General features: G+C 40.6%; 1 protein-coding gene across 1 annotated transcript in view; it reads right to left on the bottom strand.

Annotated features, from left to right (window-relative positions):
- PCYT1B (phosphate cytidylyltransferase 1, choline, beta) overlaps positions 1 to 23181 on the bottom strand; it is a 31443-nt gene extending 8262 nt beyond the window's left edge. The window contains exons 1-6 of the mRNA XM_026075436.1: positions 23065 to 23181; positions 9901 to 10000; positions 8358 to 8474; positions 4975 to 5126; positions 3967 to 4045; positions 203 to 345 (exon numbers count right to left, since the gene is read on the bottom strand). Of these exons, the coding sequence (XP_025931221.1) occupies positions 203 to 345; positions 3967 to 4045; positions 4975 to 5126; positions 8358 to 8474; positions 9901 to 10000; positions 23065 to 23181 (708 nt within the window). The remainder of the gene's footprint in view (positions 1 to 202; positions 346 to 3966; positions 4046 to 4974; positions 5127 to 8357; positions 8475 to 9900; positions 10001 to 23064) is intronic.
- Between the last annotated feature and the right edge of the window lie 807 nt (positions 23182 to 23988).

Below are 23988 nucleotides of genomic sequence, written 5' to 3'. Positions count from 1 at the left end.
CAAAGCATAGGATGGAAATGAAGCTGCTAATTACTAACACTAGTTAAAACAATCCTCAACTTATCAGTTTCTTTAAATTTTTCCCAGCTCTGTCTTCTATTTTAAAAGCAACAGGAGGAAGATATGCTTTCTTAGCCTTTGCTCTAAGTTTGTGCTCTTCAGACACACCCTTTCCAAAGCAAATGCAGATCAGTATACTTACATTTATAAAACTAACATTCAGCTCTTTGGCGGTGTATCCTCGTTGGAGGTTGCGTCGGGCATAAACGTCGTAATCCCGGACAATCCGTGTGATGATATCAGATGTTGAGATACCTTCAGTTCTCTGTGTTGGTACGAACATTCCTGATCAAAGGGAGAAAAGAAAGCCCACTGAGAAAGCATGGCAGGACCAAGTCGTGCAGCAGGTAGCTGAGAACGAACGTCTACACAAAGATGCCTGACCAAAGATAACAGGCTTGAAATTCTGGCTGGCTTATTCCTGGTTTTTCCCATTGTTCCTGTTTGAGCTTAGAGAAGGCACAAAACTGCTACATATTTTCCCTCATTTTTCCCTCAGCCTATAAAACAGCTAAAACTTGTCCACTTCATAGTGTCAGTTGTGATGTTAAAATTATTAGCTAGACTGGCAGGAGTTACTGAGTCAGGAAGGCTAGACCTAACAATTGCTGACAATTTACTGAACAGTTCTTTCCATAAGCCTAACCCTTATTTAATGTTATATATAGTTTTTTTTTCTGGCTCCCACTCACACTACTGAAAGGTCTTTTGCTGGTCTCCTGTGTATTTCTGCTCTCCTCTCCATTGCTGTGTTGCATCCTCTTACAGTCCTTGTTCTGCTGAGCAAAACAAGCCAACCTCTAGCATTGGCCAAAGCCATGAAGCAACTTCAGGTAACAGATGTATATTCTGCATTACAATAAATGGAAAACACCCAGGAAGTGCTGGTAGTTTGCACAGTGGTAGTGTGAATAAACATGGCTTTACTGGGAAGTCTAAGGATATCACTTTCTACAGCCCCTGTTTTGAGTAGCTGAGGCTACATGAGTGTTATATATCCACCCTCCCTCCTCCAACAGATCAGCCCCTGGTAAAACTAGCAATTTATTAATACTGCTTGTATTCCTTCAACACAGCTGTGGAATATGCTGCTTTTTAATTGCTTCTCATCAAGACAGGATCACATGAACTGTTAAAGCAAGTCACAAAGGCAGTAATAGCAGAGCGCTAGCACACCTTGTTTTAGTAGTTATTTAGGACTGCAAGAAATTACTACTATCACTTATACGTAATTGCAACATTAAACTGCTGATGAGAGAGAGAGAGCTGTGAGATTAGACTGGAAACGGTTTTGCAAAAAAATAGTGCTTTGTCTTAAAAGGGTGCTATAGCTACTGACAAATGAATCCTCGTGTGTTCCCCTGAGGTAGGCAGGCATTGCTACCCAATTTCACAGGGTTAGAAAGAGGTCTGGAGAAGGAATCAAGCAGCTTAGCAGCCTCTTGTGAGTGAATGATATGTGATATCTTTTTTTTTATTATTATTATCTCTAATTAATACTCTGCTAATTAATACTCTGCTAAAAATAGATTATTTCAATCATGAGCAGAGAGGTTTCCCTGCTCATGCTTTTCAGGCTTGCAGCAGTCACTTAGGAAACTATTTTGGGAAGCAGTAAAACCCACTTTAAGCCAGAAGCCTTTATGGATAGAAGCTACAAGAATCCATAAATCCTCAGCCCTTGCTAAGCCAAATACCAAATTGGTTTCAAGTAAATGTACAAAACCATGTATCAGAGCACTTATGTTTAGTCATTGATTTTGCTTTTATTTGCTTCATGTCCTGGACTGATCCATGTTTTCAAAAGTGAATTGTTTACAGATGTGCAGAGGTTCAGTTAGCCCACCATTGCCCAGCTCACTGTGGTCCATGTACATCCCAGCCTTTGAAAATAGGGGGAAATGGTAGCCCATGAGGAATCTACAGAATGAGCTCCACAGTTCCCATTTGCTTGTCTGCTCCCCAACAACCCTAGGTGGGAAAATGAAAAGGGGAGTACTACAACTAAGAAAAGAGAGAAGTGTGCACAAATGCATCCACAGCATTGGTCTATTTTAAACAAAATGCCCTAGGAGAAAGGGGAAATTCATTATAGTAATAACCCTGTTCTGGAGTGTTAGGACTACTACGCTTCTAGATCTCAAAACTTCTCACAAATTAGGTGAGTAACACTATCCTTATTTTAGATATAACAAAACTCAATGGTACAAAACTGAAGTCACTTCTGCAGTATCACCCAGCGATATAGACAGCACACAATGCAAGTTCCTGAAGTCAGAAACCTATACTCTATTGCCTGCAGGGACTCTGTGCCATTCCTTTTCCCCACAAAAAGCAACTTATCTATTAAACTTATCAAAAGGGTGAAATTGAAATTCCAGTTTAAAAGAAGTCTAGCTACAGAGAGCACATGAGTAGGGAAGCTGAGAAACTGCAGATGCAGCACTGATTCCAGCTGGAGGTAACTGTTGCTTAAAAATGTGAAAACTGCTTGTTTGCACCCCCTTCCATTTTCAACCAAATGCACCTGTGAAAGAGAGAACCGATTTATGATTTATAGTATCTGGGCTGAAATGTGCTAGAAATACAGCAAGCCTTTATCCTGCTAATCCCTCCTTTTAAAGGCAACCAAGCTTGTGTGACTGTAAGTAAGAAACAAAGCTTGAATTTCTTGTCAGGACACATGCATGGCGTACTTGTGCCTAAGAACAGCAGAGAAGGATATGCCAGGTCTGGGCACTCTCCAGCTCAGTCTGATAACAATATAGTGACACCAGGGTGCCTGTTGGGCTGTACTGTGTATTCAGCACCTTATAGAAGTACAGCAAAATAGCTCCCTGCCAGCACGTATTCTGTATGTCCCTCAATGACCCATCCTTACCGGAGGTATGTTTGTTCCATTGCCTAGGAAAGTACGCTCTCTCTGGCTCTGAAATTGTAGAACAGTGGTGCCCAAAGAAGGGTTGTGAGTCTGGTCCTACAGTGAGGTTTGCAAGTGGAAAAAGATCAAGAAATACTACTGTAAAAAGCTTATTCTTTTGGCTCAGGTCAATATCTGGTCTACAGTTGTCACTGTACAGCTTGAGAATGTCACTTCATGCTACAGATTACCATCAGGCAGATTTTCTCTGGAATTTTTTTTAAGCCTCCAATATATACATTTATGTAGACCAGGAAGAAGATAGACTCTGCAGTGTTCAAAGCAGCACCTCCAGGGAGCAGTGGAAGAAAGCTTTGATCACTTCCTCCTCCTGCACTGTTCATTGCGTTAGGATAGCTGCTTCTGGCAAACAACAGCTTAAGTTGTTCTCTTTGGTTTTAATTTGGCATCCATGAATGGAAGAGAGACAGACTCCTGGCAACTTCAGCATGTTCATGGTCAATATAATATGGTAACGAACCAAACAGCTAAACAGTTGTGACACATTAATTTCTCTCATACTGATTTAAATCCTCTGTCAGTGTGGTGAAAAGCAGCCTCACTGTAAAACAGAAGTGGATCCTGATGACTCCTGAAGGCTGACTGTGTGCTTTTCCCCATAGAGAATTGTGTGTTCAAGGAGCAGTCAGTCTGTGGTTACCAATAAACTACCGAAGTTTGGTGGGCTACTGTGGGTATGAACTCAATTTCATTGGTTCAGACCTGGTGGTGGAGCACCCTGATGTTACTAAAAAAGCCAGAAGGGACTCTTTCATGACATATTTGAATGGTTTTATGAGGGTTATGGTAGGAATTCAGCCAAGGATATCCTTTGTGGTTTTACAAAGAGAACCCTTCTGCTGAAGTCAGCGATAACTACCATTAGGGTAGAGAATGTGACATTATTTCTATTGCTTCTCTCCCAGCAGTTGTGATCAGAAGGCAATAACAGAGTTCAAAACGTTGAAATGTAAAGTTGCCCTTACCTGCCTCCTTTATATGTTTGTATACATCATCCGAGCCAGCAGAGGAGTATGGGATATCATCATGGGCTACAAAGTCAATCTGCAAGTGAACAGAAGAATCACATGCCACCATCACTAAATTCTGGTTCAGTGGGGGTTGTTTTGGAGGATCCTATTTTTTCTTGACTGCAGCTGACTTGCTTTTGCATTCTCACCCTAAAATACTGCACCCTRTTTAGGCCTACAACCACTATACTCTACAGTCAGTTTGAAAGAACAGAAAGCTCATGTCCAGAACCATTGATGTTAACACATTGCTCTGGCTGTCTCTGAGTGATATTCTGTAGAAAATCTAAGACACCTGTTTCTGCTTTTTTTGCTACTGGAAGAGCTCTTAAGTCAAGCAGCAAAGACCCAACTTTAAAAACTGCAGAGGCAGGATTATTGATTCTGCCTCCTTAGGTCTGTGTATATATACAAGTATACCTAGTAACTGTCTTGCTGTACATTCATCACACAGTGATGTGGACGCTAAAATAAATTCTAGTTTATTACACCTTTGTTAAGATTGTTATATATTGTAAGACAGTCAATAACATGTAAGAATAGTTATATACATTTCAGCTGCTGCCATTTTTATGTACTTCTGGACAGTTATGGTACCTGTTGAAATTAACAAGAAATGTGCCTTTAATTCAGGACTTTACACGACTTTGATCATTACATTATAGCGTTCCTGGTTCATGAGCTCCCTTCCTGTACTTGCAATTTATTGATAATTCTTCAGTGTTATTTTGCCATTCAAAAATTCCACTACAGAAATAATGCCAGCATACTGAGAAAAAAAGCAAGAGAAACAGAACAGCTTCTGACAAAGACTCAGGCAAGTGATGCAATATACCTAATTTCAGTGGCTGGAATTAACTGAACCAAATAATTTACTCCAGCTAATAGAATTTCATGTGCTTGCTGTTTATTCTTAACCATCAATCTGCAGAGGGAAGGCAAGGGATCAGGGGAGGAATGTACCTTATGTTTTTCAAGGAACTCTGGTGTCAGTGTCCAGGGTGCATCTCTGATGACCTCATCTACATAGCGACAGTGTCTGAGGGCTTCATATCGCTCAGTTTCATTCATCACAGTGAAGCCTTTGAATTTATGAGTTAAATCATCACTGCAAACTAAAATAGGGAAGTGTCAACAAAATGGCACTACATCTAGTACAATTAGCATGACCAACAGTTAATAAATTCTTGATAACTCCATTAAGCACTTAGTGCCATTTTTGGGTGCTCCAGGGCATCTGAGAGATCTGCACAGGGTCAGCAGAAACAACGTTAGAGACCTAAGAGAGATCCCCCTGCTTTCTGGAGCTGCAGCCAGAGCTCGTGAGATACCGTAGGACATCTCAAATGGTATCATATGCATATGGGAAGGCAACTGAATCCTACTGTAAGTGCAGATTTCATGGGCTGTGAAATTTCAGGGGTGAGGGAGAGTGTTTTAAAAACAAACAGAAAAGTGAACTGTCAGCAATCAAGAAGTGCTCACAAACTTCATGTATCACAGAACGGCTGAGGTGGGAAGGCAGCTCTGGAGATCATCTAGGCCAACTCCCTGCTCAGAACAGGGTCAGCTAGAGCAGGTTGCTCTGGGTTGTGTTCAGCTGGGTTTTGAATATCTCCAAGGATGGAGACTCCACAACCTTTTTGGGCAACCTATGCCAGTGTTTGACCTCCCTCACAGTAAAAAAAGTTTTTTTTTCATGATTAATAGAAATGATTAATTTGCCAGCAAAGCTCTAAATCACAGCAGACCAGCTTCTCAGAAAATAAGCACTGATAGAAAACAAGTCATGACAAATTTTACAGAAATCTGTCTCTGAGTTGAGCTTTGAGTTCGGCAGATTTCATGGAAAGACAAGTAAGGCTTGTTCCACAGTCAAATAGGAAATCACAGAAGGAAACCCAAGGAAAAGGACTGGGAGAAGCCATATGCTCTAGTGGACAGAGTAAAGAGTTAAAAGTCCAGAAATCCTGCACCTTTAACTCCGGATGTGACAATGTTTTGTCACATTGCTTTTAAAATGATGGGGAGTATTGCCCATGCTATTGAGCGACTATAAAAGTTGGCTATTATCTTTCTACCCACATACTGTTCCATAAAGTACAGTGGTCTGTCCCCTTGACTGTAACTCTGTCCAGTATTACAGCTACGACTGTCCTTCACTTTCCCACACAGAATAATTCGATACCCTTTACAGCTGGGTTGACTGTGCTTGTCCTTCATCACAGGTCAAGCCTGTGTGTGCCTTTGGATCTCACTTGGCAATGACACCTGGACCAACAGTAAATGTACTTGACAAATTGTAAATCCAACAGTAGTAGTGCTGCAGGAAAGTGCGACAGCAGCCCCACAGCTGATGCTGCTTTCTAATTTGAAAACATCAGCCTATCAGACAGAGCTCTGGTGAAGAGGTAGTCTTTTTCAGACCTAAAATGGATGTTCTTGCTGTGATGGTCATTTAAGATCTTTAAAATAGGTAAAAATGCAGGAGGGCTTAGTTAGCTCTGGAGTTTGTGCAAAATTCAAAGCCACACATATACTTCAGCTGGAGAAATGCTACTCTCATCCTAGTATGTCATTTTGATGCCTGCTGACAAGAAATTTAATGGAGATCATTTTCAGTAGAAAGGTCCCTTCTGAGATTGTATTTATATTTACTTAAAGTCTCTATGTCACCTTAAAGTTGAGCTCTCCTGGAAGAAAAGGTCTACCAAAATTATCAGAATTTTTGCTCAAATTCTGTAGAAAAGTTTGATTTCATTTTGATTACTGTTCATTCATGCACAGTGCAGACACACAATGTGTCTGTATTTCCTTTTGGTTCTGTCACCCTACTCTAATGACTGATTTGGGAAGATATAAACATCTATTAAAAAAAAAAACTTAGCTCTAAATGATATTCTTTACAATGAGAAATAAAAGGGGGGGGGGAGATGCACCCACAAAGGCACGTGACAGCAGTGCTTTTGCAGCACAAATTGTATGTGGGTGTGGAGAGGTGCCCATTTTCTATACATGCTAAAGCACAGTGCATTGCTGGCAAAAGGCGCTGATGAGTGCTGGCTGCTTTGTCCTTCACTCAGAAAATAAAGGGGAAAGTAGAGCTATACCATGAATTTCAAAGGAGTCAGGCTTTTGCCCCAGAGCCCCTTCCCTGATCTGTAACAACTACCCCCTGCACCTTTAAAAATAAAAAGAAAACCTCCATAACTTTCATCTTTTAAACTTCACATTCTTGCATCCCCATTTGCTTCTTCTTAAAGCTATCTGGCTCAATAAAAAAAAAAATATAGAGTCCTAAATGTTTCTTTAAAAACAAAGGGTTGTCGCCTCCTTTCCCTCCCAGGAAGCTCCACTTGAATTAGCATAATTCATTAATTTAAGGGTAAAACTGAAGATTTTGTTTATAAGGAGATTTTGCTTTTCCTGTATGTTGTATCTTACTTTTTTTTCCCCTTTTTTAACTGATTTGGGACAAAGATACAAAATAATTTGTCTCATAAAGTGTCTGAACATTGCACTCACTGCTTCTTTAGCATCAGTTTTGTAAGCATTTGAGCAGTGGAGTTTTGCTGTGAAATGTTAATGAGAGGCACATCTCAAACCCAAAGGCACAGGGAAACTGCAACTGAAATGCATATTTATGAGGCCTCATGAGAGCAGTGCTTGCACAGCCAGCTAGGCAGGAAACTCAGACACTCTCAGGTGACTTGTCTGGCATATACCAACTGCTGAACATCTGTTAGTAAGCTGTACAGCAAAATAGAAGATATTCACGGAATAAACTGAAAAGAAAGAGTAACATACCTAGCAACACTTGTGAGCTGAAAAATATGTTCAAACCTTGACCTATGTTTGAGTCTCCAAGGCTAACAGGTCAGAGTTAGCTTCCCTGTTGAGGCTGAAGGCTGGGCCTGCACACATTGGTACTGACCTGGCATCCAGGGAAAGTGGTCTGTGTCTGGCTGACAGTGTAGGGACTGAGGAGCCAGGAATAAATGAGTGGTTGATCTCATTCACTCATCTCCATCTTTGAACAATTTTGAAGGAATAAATGAAAAAGATAAATTATTCATATGGAGCTATTCTAAGCTCAGCGTCATGCAGGCACCTGCTTAAACTAGAACAGGAATTGTACCTGTGCTGCTGAGGGCAGAATTTGACTTTTACTTTAATTGATGCAATTGTAAGATGTAATTCAAGGCAAATAGCCTACAGAAAGCCTGCAGAGAGAAAGTAGCACTCAGAGTTATAGTGTATAAACAGCTGGGGGTGAGAGCACTGCAATAGCTCTCTGCTGCTGAAGCACAGAAGCGAAAATCCAGTGCAATAAACTCTGATCTTACCTCCTACTAATAAGTAGCTATTTGGGAATAGAGTTTTGGCTTGCATAAGAGCTCTAGCATGGCCAGAATGGAAGAGGTCAAATATCCCATCTGCATACACTCTGACAGGTCTGTCAACTGCGGAGAAAGAAACATAACAGTGATTTTCCAGACCCAAAACAAGTTGCAGGTAATTCTGCTGGACAGGTTTTTATTCCCAGATAAGATGGTTGTGGAGTTTTTTTTCCCAGTTCAGATTTTCAAAATATACCATAAGTGAACTTGCAGTGCTTTACTCTGCTCATTACTTGTTCTTTTCTGTATTCACTGCTGTTTTCTCCCAGACTCAGCCTATTTATTATCATTCATCATCTCTATTCTAATTTAGCAAAAATGTCATCCTCCTGTCTCATTCAGAGTTCTACCATATGTCTTGTTCTTTTCTCTCTGCCTTTCTAGTCAGTCCTGCCTTCTAGATTTTTTTTGCAATTTTTTCCTTGCTTTCTTCTCCCCTCTACTTTTCCTCCCTTCTGCTCTGTGGCTTTCTTTTTCCCACAGCTTGCCACTGTAAAAATGTATTGCTTACCTCTTCCACGTAAACCTTTCACTTCCCATTTTTCATACTTCCCACAAGCTCTTCTCTTCTAATGATTCTATCATTTATTTTTATAAATAATTCTTATAATTCTTTCTTTCTGTATGACATCTTCAGCAGCGGCCTTCTGATAGAAAAAAGGAGCTGCTTCACCAAATAACAGGCCTCACAGCTGTGTCACAGAGAAGTCACCTCCAAGCAAAAGGCCATCAGAGATGAGAGCAACAGAGCTCCAACCTCCATCAATTGTGCTTCTGTGCTACAGAGAGAAGTCTTGGTTATCATGGCATCCATGGTCCACAGAAATATGGGAAAAATGTTCTTTGCAAAGCTGACTTGAAAACTCGGTCTTATTCCTATAAAATGGGTATATTTTAAAAGCTTATTTTAAATATGCAAAATAAGTATATGAAGCTTTTTTCTTAAAGGGTCTCTGAGAAATTGGGGGGGGGGCCTCAAATATATTTGGGACTTTCTGTGAAATCATTTTGTCTCTCCAGCCCAATGACAGAGGTAGGTTTGGAAAAAATGTCCAGATAAAGAGTTCAGAAACCAGGCACCCTTTGCAAAGGGTGAATGGCCTTAAGGTCACCTATGGTTTGATATGGTCAACAAGGACGTGAGTGAAGGGAGAAATTCTCCAGCGTACAGAGGCAGTATGTGAAGAGAATTCAGGAGGTAGCTCTTACACAATATGATTTTCAGGCTGCCTGGAATGGGTGGGCAAGCCTTCCTTTCCACTAGTGTGCAAGCACCCATGAGAACATGAAACTCTAACTTGAAACATTTTCTCTTGTTGTTTCTCTAACAAAAGAGAATTGTACTGCTTTCTTCCCCAGTATCTGATAGCACCAGACATCAGGGTGGCCTTTTTGCTTCCAAACAGAAGGCACAAGCCAGCACTGATGCACGTTTGTAAGGGACTCGGGAGCTGCGTGTGGCCCTGCTGACGGGGCTCTCCACACCTACCTGGTGTTCCCAGACGGGCCTGTGCAATAGTTAGCTTCTCATGGGGCGCTTGGCACTGACAGCTTGTTTCATCCGCAAATGGAGCAGGTGCTGTCAGAGTCTAGAAGGGTGGAGCAGGAAGAAAAAAACCCACAAAGTCAAATTGTTTTTCCACCAGGTAGTTAAAACAGAACCATTTAATTGTGGCAGGATGCTCTAACCAGGCTTAATGCTGGTTTGTTCCTTTGGATTTTTGCTTTTTGGTCATGCCTGAGCATATGCAATTCACAGAAGGTAAAATGATGAGGAAAATAAGGCCTCCTAAACACACCATGCAAACTAATTCTTAGTCTCTGTTGAGAAGCTCAAACATTTCTTGCAGGTGCAGGTGCAGGTAAGTAACGGTTCTGTCTGAAGGGCAAAGTCAGCTCAGATGGCTACGGACCCAAGCAGCTTAATCCTTGGTTTGGCTCTCAATGAGTCCAAAGACACCAGATGTGAAATGTATTCTGCTATGTATAAAAAATAGCTGGAAAAACTAATTAGGATTTGGAATGCTGCAAATTGGCCATCTCATCACAAGCACCAGTTCCTCCCACTGATAAAACTGAGTACCGATAACTGGGGACTAGAGGATGTATTGTTGTGTTTTTAGTCAGATCAGAATCCTGGATAATTTTGAGGAGCCATTCAAAATAAAGACAAGACTGCAGCCAGATGTCCCACATAACTAGAGTCTAGTGAGCTGTGATTCCTTTCTCTACTCTGACATGTACTGTAATAACACTAAAAGCCTCTAATTGTGATCAGAGCACCACAAGGGTCCTTGTTCTGAAGAGCTTATATCCTAAAGATATAGGAGAGAAAGTGAGGATGTGTGAAGAATGATATAGTATTATGTGTCAGGAAACCTTCTGATCACAGAAATTACATTTTCTGCTCATGCTTATGTGGGAAGTTATCAGCAATCCAAACTTCAGGTATTTATTGTCTGCCATATGGTCTGATATGAAAAAACATGTTTCTACTGCGCTTTGCTTGAAATCTTTATGGAATCACAGAAGCAGCAAACTAGCATTAGTTGTTTTTTGTTTTGTTTTGTTTTTCTGAATGAGATGGTGGCTAAGACCATCCAAAGGAAGTGTGCCACTTTGCCTCCACCATGATTTACCTGGGACCTCATGACCTTGGCACCAGTGGTTTAGTCTGGTTTTGACAGTGACTATTTGTGCCATGCACAGTTGTCATATCAGCCTGAGCACTTGTCGTTGATCATAACAAAATATCTCATCCCCTTTATTTACACTTCTTTCAGTTTTTAGATGCTGAATGCTTAATCACTGACCATTTACTTTTTAGCATCCCTGAGACACATTAACCCAAAGACATTTAATGCCTAACTGCTGCTGACCTCCGGGCTTACAGGCTTGTCTGCATGGGAAGCTCAGAGAATCAAAGTAAAACAGGCCTGAGAGAAACCTCAAGATGGCTCTGATGCCAAATGGCAGGATCAAATATATTTATATAACTCCTGAGAGAAATTAATCTAGCCTGTTCTTAAAATCCACAATTACAGTGTTTACCTGCTTTTATGCATCTTTCTAATGTCTAATCTAGATGTTCCTTACCAACAATTTTAAATGATTACTCTTCTCCTCTGCACAGTGGACATGAAGAACAATTTATTTCCTGTTGCTTTAAAGCTACTATTTTCCATAACTGAAGCCAGCTGTGTGTCTCACTCAGATTTACTCTTTTTCAGTACCTTCATCCATTCCTCACAGGTCTAATAGGCCTCTGACCATCATTCATGGTCATCCCTTTCCAACTGTACATTTTTCTTTAAAGGTAGCACCTGAAACTAGAGACAGCATTCCAGGCAAGGTCTTACAATCTCCACTTTTTTTTATACATATGGGCTTGATTATTGCCTTCATTGACTTGTTTTCAGCTGTGCCACCCAATTCTCAATTCTTTTGTACGGAACTGTGGCTCTCTTATTTCCCATCTCTATGTGTGCAGCTGATTGTTTCCCTCTGACTTTGTCCTTAGTGAATTGAGCTCTTTCTGCTTCTCCGATTTCTCAACATCTCTTTGAATTCTACTCCTGTCCTCCCTCTTCCTTGGACCTCTCTCAGCTTGATACTGTCTGTGAATTTAAGACATATAGTTCTATTCATCATCCCACATGTTAATGAATAACACCAGATGCAGGCTATACGCCTGGGGAGTCCCAGTCAGACAGCAAGCCACTGAAGAATGTCACAAATAGCTCTCAGGGGGCTACTCAAACCACGTAAGTTAGGGACTTACATCCAGGTCCCTTGGATGGGATATGGAAGGATCTTGGTTCCAAAGCAGTCTTGGATGCCTGCGATTAGATCATGTGAACCTCCAAAGGAGGACATATTATGGAGTGGTGCATGGCTATAAAAAGATTGCATAGCTTCACACAAGACAAATCCACAGTTCTCCTAGCAAAATATTGCTTGCCACTCTAGTTTCTTCCACACTTGTTAATGTAATCACTTCATAATGTCTTTTGCACTTGTCTGCAAAGCATTCACTTTGCCAGACAACACAATTGATAGGCTTAAGGTTTAGATAGTCACAGGCCCCTTCATTTTCTTGACCTAACGTTGCAGCAAAGGTATAAACTGAGCTCTAAGATCCATTTGCAGCTCCTACTGCTTTGGGATTTACTATTTATTTTGCTTCCCAAAAGCTCTCAACATAGATTTCTTTTTTCCTTCTACTTTTCTTAAGATGAGTTTAAAAATGGAGAAACTATGACAAACTCCAAGTTTCTGTCTGGGTTTCAGGGAAGGGAACTGTTCAACCAGCCACCCACATAGCACAGCATAGAGTATTACACATAATCACATAGTGTGAGCTCCTTTCTTTATTTTCTAAATACTGTCTTTTCACTTCTGTCTTTGTGATTGCTGAGTGCTAACCTGTCTTTTTATCTCCAACCAAGGTCAAGTTACACAACAGCCCATACAGCTTGGTTCATGCTGGGATAAAGAGGAAGGCAGAAATGTTAAAATAGTAATGGCTATGGTCTGAGGCCTGCAACTGGTAATCAGATCCTAGCTTGGTAGAGGCTGTTTCCTTGGAGATTATTTGAAGAAAATAGGCCCAGTTTGCAGCAAGAGATTTTTTTTTTCCAGGCAAACACAGTAGTGCTTTTAATCCATGTAAACGTCTTTGCAACACCAAGACTTTTCTTTCAGTCTCTGCTAAATGGAGAACAACCTCTATTAGCTTTCCATTGGTCCAGTTTTTGTAATCATTCAACATTAAAACTCACTTTATGACCTGGGGCTTAGAACCAGATTTGTCAATATTTCCATTACCCTGAGACCTCTCAGTCACTGGATATTAAAGATAATTAACACAATAGACTAAAATCAGCAATATTCTGATAAAGAGAAGCCACATACAGAAATACATAAATATGGTGTGCGTGCTGACAAATCAGGTGAAATATAATGATAGCGCCCAATTAGTATCCAAGACTATTTCACTTGATCTAGCCTAGGAAAAATGCAGCTGAGATTAACAAAAACATCTTATGAGTAAAATAATATAAGATTATTTGTTTCCTATAAAAAGCATAAGAAAATATTTCAAAAAATGATTAAAAACCAGAAATAATCTATCAAAGATCTTTCAGTCTGTATATAATTACTTGTCTTCTTTCCAGTTTCTTGTCAGTAATAACCAGAATTGGGAGAAGACAGCAAGTAATTTATACAGCAGCTTTTTCATTTTGGTTAATCCATTAAAATACTTCTAGGAGTTTGCTAAAATTTTGCCAATAATCAGATGGTTAAAGAAAGACTTTGTGCAAATGTATTTCTGTCTTGATCTGACAGATTTTTGCCTTCATCTGTGTCTTCATTATTTTCTAGGCATTTACATTCTGTGATTAGTCAAGGAAGTCAAACTAGCCGTGTTTTGGGGGGCCACGGTAAGCTTCTATGATCATCCTTCTATGAGCATCCTGTAGCAAAGTATTCTATAGCTTAAGTGTGAGTTAAATGAAAAAATATTTCATTTTGCTCATTCTGAATCTGTCTCTTGCTTGTACTAGTTGATATTTTCTAATTCTTGTATTGGAAGCTTCAGGAGACTGATCTATATTCATCTTTTCCCTGCCCCTCATGATTTCACAGCCCTCTCTCTTTTCTCCCCTCAAGCCATTTTTTCCAGGCTGAAGTGCTTTTCCCTGTTTATTTGTTCCCTGTATGGAAGCCACTCAACACCTTTATTTTTGCTGCCCTTCTCTGTAACCGCAAGGTGGTTATATAGTCTTCATACTGATACTCTTCCAATTCACAGAGCTTTAATAGATAGGGATAGGAAATTACTCATGTGGTGCTCACACTTTGGGGTTATTTTTCATGACATAAGCCCCTAATACCTGATATGAGAAGGGAGACTTTACTTTCATTCAAGCAGTCTAAGTGTCATGTTGATATTTTATTAGTAGTATGTTATGATGTGTGGTGTTTAGAGAAAGCCAATTACATGTCGTAAATGGAAAAGTCATTGTACAATTAGCACTCTTTAGTAATATTTACTTTCAAACATGTTATCAAACTCTGCAAAGGTCTGGCAGTGCAAGTTCTGTTTCCTGAGAATGAGGACACTGGATTCAAATGTAATTAAATTGATGTCCTAAGACTGAAGATGAACCTTGTGTGCCCAAAACACACATCAAGTAATACTTGCATCATCACAAGTGATTTGTTCTGTGACAAGTTTAAATAATGTCTTACTTGCATTCTCACAAGCTCCAAAAATAACAACCAATTTCAATAAACTTCACTAAATTAAAAGATGGGAAGGCAGGAAAAGTGGGGTTTCCCAGAAAATGACTCAGAGCTTCATTTGCACCTGGTAATGTCTTTGTAACCCTCAACTATATTTACTGTAATCCACAGAGGGGAGTACAGTGTGGCAGGCAGCACTCCCCAGCTGAGCTGGCTCTCTGGCCAGGATATTTTACAGAGAAATCCTACATGACAGCTAGGAAAAGTAGTTTATTTTGGGGTGTGTCTTAATGTTGCCTTTTTATTATCACTCTTCATAGGCTATTGTAGTCATTTAACTTAACTGAAATTCAGCAGATAGATAAACATTAGGAACCTATGTTTCCTATGTAATTAAAGGAAAGTAGTAGGTTATTTGTAGAGGAACAGGAGTCATATCACTGAAATAACATGACAAAAGTATGAGCACCTCCATACCACCTCTTTTCTCAGACTCTTTAAAATCTGCAACAGGGATAATTATTTTTGTCTTCTGTATGGGTTTTTACCCAGCAGCAAGGAAGACAGAAGAATTTCTGAAAACAGGAAAATATAGAGCCATCTATGCAATAGGGCATCTGCCATTATAACTCTGTCTGCAGGGTAATTGTATGCAACGTATGCCAATGGAAGAAACTACACCTTTTTTTTTTTTTTTTAATTGGCACAGCTGTGGTACCTCCTTTAGCACTTAACTTAAACAGGCAAAAATACTGTTCACGGTATAGCTGTACTTGCATCACAGATTTTGCCATCAACAAATGTCTAAGAAAATTTTAGATCTTGAACCAATACAGCTACACAGGCAAAATTTTGTAGCACAGAGTTGGCCTGTGCTTACAAAATAATAAAACTGGCATGCAAATTTAGTGGGAGGTATGATGCTGTAATCTCCTTTTATCTCAGAGGGAGCCTTTGAAACAGATAACTGATTTCACTGRAACAAATCACATGGGTATGATCTACGCAAATGAGGAAAACATACTTTGGGAAACTGGTCCTGATGTTGACAAACAATAATTTCAGAGCAGGAAACACTGACATCAGTTTAGGAACATTTTTTAAGAGTAAACCACTACCAAAAACCTTTAGAAGGAACTAAAAATACATGCTGAGTTTCTGAAGTATGAATATGCTTTGCAAGTGCAAAGAACATGGTAAAGACTACCTAAGTCTTCTCTTGGAGGTTCAAAGAGTGAACACTGTGAAAAACGAAAATYATGTTGTCTAATGTATTACCACTATTAACCAAGACCCAAATGGGTAAATTTATGAGCAATTAAGTTGTAATTGAAGGTTGTTGTTGGGTGCCTCAAGGTAAAGTTTTCACAAACAACAAACAGTTCCAATGCTAATGCATGAATCAAAAGGGAACCCAGCTTGTTCTCCCACAGTTCTGCTGACTCTGGGAGGTGGATATGAACAAAAAAAATAGTGCAAAATAACCTAATAAAAATAACAAATTTTTTAAAAATCTGTTTGCAAACATTCCAAATTGCCTTATTCTCAACTGCTTTTTTCTGGACTTCATCTTCAATCAAATAGACTTTGCTTGTCATTACTGTTAAGTTGGTAATTATTAAATGCAAGATACAATTACAAATTTAAGGTGTAATAGCAGGAAAACAGCTTTCACAGCCTTCTGAAGAAGCATAGTGATGTTTGTATGTACAGATTCACAGACTGTGAAACTCGAACAACTATTGTGTAATCTATTCTAATCTTTGCAAAAGGCTACAGAATTTCATGACAAGATTCCTGCTTGACAGCCATAATTTTTGACTTGAACTGAAACACATTATTTAGAAAATAAAATCCATGATAGAGGTGGGATGGGCCTCCAGTCAAGCAGAGTTCAAGTGAAAGAACTCCTGATGAAGCATCTCAAGCTATGTGAATATACGCTGGAAAAGAAATGTGACTTTCTGCAATGTACACTTCTGACCTTGCTTTATTGGCACAGCTGTTAGGAGCGCTGCATACAAGTGACCTGGGTATGACTCATTTAAAGAACAAACTGAAGCTAAGGTAGTGTGCAGTCTGTGAGCCTAGTTCCTACCATTCTCATCGCTAGGGACTTAGCTCAGCTGTCAGATGTCCCAGCATTCAGAAGGAATCTGCAATATTTCAGCATAAGGGAGTGTGTGGCTCCCTCACTGGGGCACTAGTTCCCAGACTGTAGCCTGCAGATGCAATCACAAAAAGAGGACATTGCAACCAGACTGCAGAACCATACTGTCCTTAGAGCATCTGGAAATAAAAGCTGAATGGTAGGTGTTTGCTGGGCCATGATAAATGCTGAGGTTGGCAGTGTTCAACAGACCAAAAATGTGGGACTACTGTTCTGATGCCATTCTGTATTTCATTTATCAATCCAGAAATTGGAGACAGTGTCAGTTCATATTTTTGGATTTCTAATACCCGTTTTTTTTTTTACTTATACATAGGTGCATATACCTGACATATGCCTACACGGGGCTAACTTCAGATTTAATGCAGGCAAGGGTTAATCTACTGAAATCAACAGAGTTACAGCTAAGAGAAATGATGGATTTGGCCCAGTATTCAATCTCTACATAAAGATATTTATTAAATATCAGTTATCTTGTGTCAGATGTATGATAGCATTTTTTTTTATAAACCATTACTCAAAATAGAGCTATGTTCAAGCAAAAAAAGTCATTTTTCCCCCAGCACACGAAGCATGTGTTATTTGCAGACCTCCCAGTCGGAACACAGAAGCATCCTGGGAAGAACTATTTTCCCACAGGAAGTGCATTGGGATTCTTCTATAAAGAATCTCTGATTCATCCAGTGCTTTTCACAACAGCTTTTTCACTTTACACCCTTATTCTAACATGTGTGTAGGAAATGAAAGCAGATTACTTGGAAAGGAAGGTTTAACCCAATATTGTGATGGATGATCCCAGCTGCACTGAGTGTTTGTGCATGATCCTAGATGTGTGATTATACACTGCATGTACTCTTTGCCTGTGTTGTTAGTATTTGGCTCCTAATTCTGTATTTCTTCTGCTTCATATGTACATATGTATTGGGTTTCTTTCTAGATATGTTATATTAAAATGTTAGATATGTCTTTGGAGGGAAAGGGAATCTAATTACAATGGTATTCAACATTTTTTAAAAGATATACACAAACCCTCACAGTAACTACAACAGCACAGTTTAAGAACTAGGTAACATTCTCCTAACAAGGGTGCATCTGAAATAGCATTGCAGATATGCGTTTGCAAGCAAGGCATACAGTACATAGAATGTAACATTTGTTCCCTGTTTTTATGTCTCATTTGTGAATCTTGCGAACAAATTTCTGTATGCCTGACCAATATGTATTGCAGCATATTTTTTGCTGAGATTGTGGCATTTCAGAACGTATACCAATTGCACATTCCTTGACGTAGCAGAGGCAAATCACAGTTTAAATTTTGGTGCCTACAGCCACATGTTATTTGTTTGTTTGTTTTTAAGTGTGGCAAAGAATGCTACATATGCACAAGTGCAAGACACACTTGGCATGCTTTTATGAGTTTGTGCTTTTATGTAGTAGCCAACATTTATGAAAACTAAAATTAAGCCAGAGCAGAAACAAAACTTTTTTGGACCAACATAATATTTAATCAATCAGATAAAATCATTCTGGGTTGCTCAAATGTGAGGCTTTCTACATACATGCCTGTGCTTAGTTCCTGTTTGAGGTAAACAGATGGCAGACCCCTCCCCTAAGTCATAACATCAGGTGAGAGAGAAAAAGAAGCACGGGATACTTTGTAACCACAATAAAGTCCCCTAAATCTGGGTTTCGCTTCCCTGGTTAAAATTGCACATCTCTTTCAGTGATATCTGAAAAATAAATATGAAGATATACAGAAGCTCATGGAAGTAGAATATTTGAAATAATTCTACAGGATGCACCAGACCCTCTCAAAACACTGTTTGCAAATAAGAAAGGAGTAAGGTACCCAGGGATAAAAACATAGAAAGCCAAGGCCTGCACACATTTCTTGCAGTTATTTTAAATGTCATGCTCAACATTTCATTGCTTAACAGCAGCAATAGGGAAACTGTCTCTAGAGGCAGTCTAGTGCCACCTTAAACCATTACTACAGCTCCAGTGAGGGAAAGTACTGAAACTTTCTCCTTTACTTTTTAATTAAAAAATAAAAATAAAAAAAATCAGTGTTTTCCAAATGTACCTGAATAATTTGAAAAAACAAATTCATGGACTGTCATTTCTTCTAAAAAATTTATACAATAAATGAAATGGCTAAAGCAGCTGACACCTAAAATGACATGAGGGCTGTGATCATCAAATGCTCCTGAGGCTCATTCACCAGAGTATCATAGAGCCAGTGGCCCCAAGGTATTTGGTGCCCGATTCCAATTGAATTGTAAGAGGCTGTAGCCTCTGAATCTCATGGCAAGGCAGTACAAATAAATCCAGGCTTGGGAGCAGTATCTGGGATTGCATGAAGAAAGGAAACTCCCAGTATGGCTAAAGGAAAGATGAGACCAAGCAGTAGGTTTTGAAGTTTGTTTTCAAGTAAGTTTCGATGTGTATTCATTTTTGTTTTATTTGCAGCACTGTCGTTATAAATTGCCATTGCTTCTTTTTGTGAAAGACACTATCTGGAATTGTCTCCCTGAATAAAGTGTATTGAAATGTCTGTTTCTTTATTTCAGGTATGAGTATAGTGAGAATTGGTGATTCTCACAGTGCACACTTATCCTTTGGAACTACCCACACAGAGTTTCCTGAGGGACTAAAGTCAAACTCTTGATCCTAAGGGACATATATAAATTAAGGAAAAAAATAAGCAAGTTGTTTAACAAGACTTTGTACTAACTCTTTTGTGCTTCCTCCTTTGGTATCTCTGCCATCCAGTTAAACTAAGAGCTTGCCTCACTTACAGGCCTGTTTAGTATAGCTGCACATGGTCAAACCATAATGTTGAGATTCCCAGGACAAGATCCACAGCCTGTCCGTGGTGTGCAACTCACTGAAAGTTAACTGGGGGCAACTGCCATATCTTTAATGCATTGCATCATACAACTGGCAGCAATGTTGTTCAAACAACAAAGATCAAACCATGGACATCCTAGTGTTTAAGTAGGAGCAACAATGCTCACTTAAAAAACCTGATGGGACAGCAGTGGATTAAGAAGTGGCTTAACTCAGCAGTTTGGTCTAGATGAGAAATAGAAAAATACAAAACTATACAAACCAGGATTGGAGAAATGCTGTTCATTTGTATTCTTTCTTGACTACACAACCGCTAAAATCACCACTGTGGACAAAGCCTTATACTTCAATTGCCTTGTTTCTCCATTGTGCATTGAGGCTAAGGTACATGTGCAACTCCACAAGAGGTTTTTTTAGCATTCAGATACATGGAAGTTGAGAACATAAAGAAGGCAAAGATTTAGTGGAGGATGGATCAGAGTAATTGACTGAAGCATGAATGCTCATAAGAGCTTTAGCTGGTTAAGAAAACCCAAACAGTGTCTTGGGAAAAAAATTAATGGCAACTTATATCACAACAGTACTACACACTAGAAAACCTCAGGTTTCAATACACATGGAAACTTACCTGAGAACTGCCTTCAGTGTCCCCTGTTTTCCTGCTCATTGAAGGATACAGGGGTTTTCTTTAGTCCTACTGTGACACTTCCTGCCAAGCTAGCAGACTCCATAGCCTAAAATCAGAGGATCTGGTGACAGATATCCACTAAAAATATTCACAGTTTTAAGGCTTTAAATAAACCATTTCTTTTTTAATGAAAAAGATGATGACAACATCTGTTTCCAAAAAGCAACTAACCCCCTTTCCATCTTCTAAAACTTGGGATCATTTTAACGTTCTATTTATTGATCCTTTTTTAATTAAAAATAGCTTTTTTTAAATGAGACTATATTAAGAAATTGAAGTCCAATTAATTAATTTTATAGCCTTATAATAACCAATGAGCAGCATTAAAAATCATCTATAAATACCACAAACTTGACTTGCCACCATTTGTATAATTCCAAAGTACCAAAACTAGAGTCTAGGATAATAAATAGAAAAATGTTAACCAAGATATYCTCTTTCCTATATACTAATGAAGTGAGCAACTCGATTCACCACTATACCTGCTGACTTCATAGGAGTGGGATCAGAAAAGGTACCAAAGATATTAAAAAGGATCCGACAGGAGCTTAAAAATCCATGTTATTAGATCATTTGTTGAATTCCATTTAACGCTATGGGACACTGGCTCTGAATTCTTCTCATCTGAGACATAACATTGTAAAGGGAAGGTTAACTACACTTGTCTTTATCACTCCTTTTACCCTAATTAAGTGCAATATATTGTATAATACTTCGACAGGCAATTTTTTTTTTTGCCTGAAGATAAGGTAGATCTGCTGTCTGACAAAATATCACTTTATATGGACACATTTTCCATAAATCTTTATTCAGAATGTCTCCATTGTCCATTATTAATTTACTGATACTCATGAAGATCTAAAACATCATAATGAATTCCTGTTTTATTCATGTATGCTAGCTGTCACCTTAATTTCCATAGGAATTCTACTGGAATAAGTGATACTGTAAATACTGGCATCATATTGTCACTTCTTTCTTTAAAATCTTTTAAAGTGTCAGACTACATGGAGTAATATATTCAAAAGGGTTGTTATAGCTGAGCTTTTGACAGAGAAATCTTAGCATGTATGAACACACTGTGCTAACAACACATGAGCTAACTTTACCTACTAAAAAAGCTCCAAAAGCCTTCCACTAACAAATTAAGAGTTTTATTTAAAGTAGATTTTAAGTCTAGCAAATAGAAAATATTAATTTAGGTCAACTCCAACAACAATTGCTATTTCTTGTCATACTAGAAGTATGTCTGAACTATAATGTTGAATTTAATTACTGAAGTTTGATTTAAAATATATTTTAATTAGGACTGTGACTGAATTCTGGTGTTAAATGATTTAATTTGCAGTGCTAAAGTGTTGCATTGGTCATGCGCTTTCACACCTTAGTACTGTCTCCGCATTTCTTGGTCTTGCTTTTATATGCATGCATGCATATATGTATTATTATTATTATTATTACTGCCTTGCCAATGGTGCATGCAATAATAGGGAAAGGAGTGATCATTCTTGGCAGGAGTAATAAAAGATGGGTTTAAATAAAAAGCAAGAAAACATTCCAATTTTTCTTTAAATTAGTACATAAAAAAAAGTCAGTTCTCAGAACATTAACTCTTAGGATGCAGTGGCCTTGTAAAGTTGCCTGTACCATCTGGAGGAGTCTCATCTCACCTTTAATAGAAGAATGTCAAGACTATTTTTACTATCAGTCTTCCGGCTCTCCCCCCCAACACACACACRCACAGAAAAACCCAGCCCTGCACAATTCTGTTCCTTAAGCCACATACCCTCAGTCTAAAAGGAAACTCCTCACTGGGATCTGAAGTTGAAAGAAGTGGGGTTTACCATTACCAGGTGTGCTAAATTTTATAGGCCTCAGGGTTTGAGCAGCAAGGGACACCTTACCACCTTACGCTGGTCATTAAAGAGCAGCTCCCAGTTGATGCAGGATGAACCTGCAGARCTCGGGCACTGAAAATGAGAGAGCTGGGGGGCACAGCTCTAGTCAGCACAGCAGGTACAGAGAGATACAGGGACGAACCACCCCCCGTAGAGCCAGCTCCTTTGAATACGCTGTTTCTCTGCATTAATAATTAAAGACATGCAGCTTTTTTATTGTAATATGGCTTTACCGAGTCACATGTTTCCCATTACCTGAGGTGAAATCATGGAAGTGCACGCTGGCAATTTCACGGGAACCTTTTAAAAATGCGGCAAATTTCAGCACATCGTTTTTCTAATGCATCCTTAGTTCAGTCTGGGCTTTGGGATTTTGGGGGGAGGGGGGTTGGTCTTTTTGGGGGGAGAGGGTTAAATAGAGGACCAGGAATTCTGCTTATCTGTCACTGTATTTCCTGAAGTCAGCAAAAAGACAAAGAACAAGCAAGGGCAACATAAACTCCGAATCCGCACCGTAAGGGAAGAAGGTGAAAAATGCCATTTCCCCCCCTACACACACACCTTTCGGCTGCCTGATGTGCTCTGCTGCACAAAGACACCTGCCCTCACACACCACCGGCCTCTTCCTCAGAGTCACCCCCCCACATACACCACCCGGTACGCGCACCCCACCGCCGCCCCCACTCCCCCGGCCCGTTATCTCCCCCCGCGGCCGGCCCGGCGCCGCCGGGGGAGCCCAGCTCGCCCGGAGCCGCAGCCGGGAGGGCCGGGGCCGGGCTGGGCGGAGGCGCGACTCACCAGGCGAGGCTGGGGGCACGTGTGCTCGAGCTCCTCCATGGCCTCCGAGAGCCGCTCATCAGAGAGGGATTTCGGGATACCTGCGTCTGACTCAGCATCGGCGGCGGGCGCTGGCATGGCCAGCCGGAGCCGCTGCCGGCGCCGCCCGCCGCCCCGGCCGCCGGGCGCGCTGCTCCGCTGCCTCCTCGCCGCCGCCGCCCCGCGGGGGGTCTCCCCGGGAGCCGCCCGGGCGCGGGGAGAGCGGGGGAGGGGGGGCAAGGCCGCCGCGCGTCGCCATGGCAACCGGGCAGCCGCGGCGCGCACCGGCGCGGGGGACGCCGCCGCGCACATTTGCATGGGGCCTCCTGGTTGGCTGCTGTCCGCGCAGCGCCACTGCGGGGCCATGGGCGCCGCCGCGGACGTGCGGCGCTCTGCTCCCCGCGAGCGCCCGCCAGCGGGTCCGCTGAACCCCCTCCCCCCCATCCCGCTGGTATCCTCCTGCCCACTTAATTAGAGGCGAAATGTGCTTCCGTAAACAGTCTTTGTTTATCACTACCTACGGAAGTATGGTATAAAGCTGTAGACATATAGAGATGCAGAGAGTTGCATCTTCATATGTCTCCCCCCCACACCTAACAAGTGCACGTTTATTTCGACTACAAAACCACGACAGGCACCATTTCAGTGTACAGCTTCTGTGGGCCCCGCATGTGAAAATACCGGCACCAGCACCTCGGCGTGTAAAAGCCGGCGCTGCCCGTGCCGTGCCACTCCGGTAGGCGGGCTAGCCCGCCTCAGCCCGGCAGTCACTCTTTCACGGTGACCTGCCGTCTTCGACGCAGCTGTGTTATGAAAAATGTAAAGTTTGACTCTTTCAAAACTCACAGCCACGGCCCTCCAACCCCTCGGTAAGCCTATCCAAAAAGCGGCCGGCCGCGCGCGCTG

This window comes from Apteryx rowi, unplaced genomic scaffold, assembly GCF_003343035.1.
Source record: "Apteryx rowi isolate R43461 unplaced genomic scaffold, aptRow1 scaffold_403, whole genome shotgun sequence".
NCBI lineage: Eukaryota > Metazoa > Chordata > Aves > Apterygiformes > Apterygidae > Apteryx > Apteryx rowi.
Note: the sequence above shows the minus strand (reverse complement) of the source record. Positions and strands in the feature narration are given on the sequence as shown.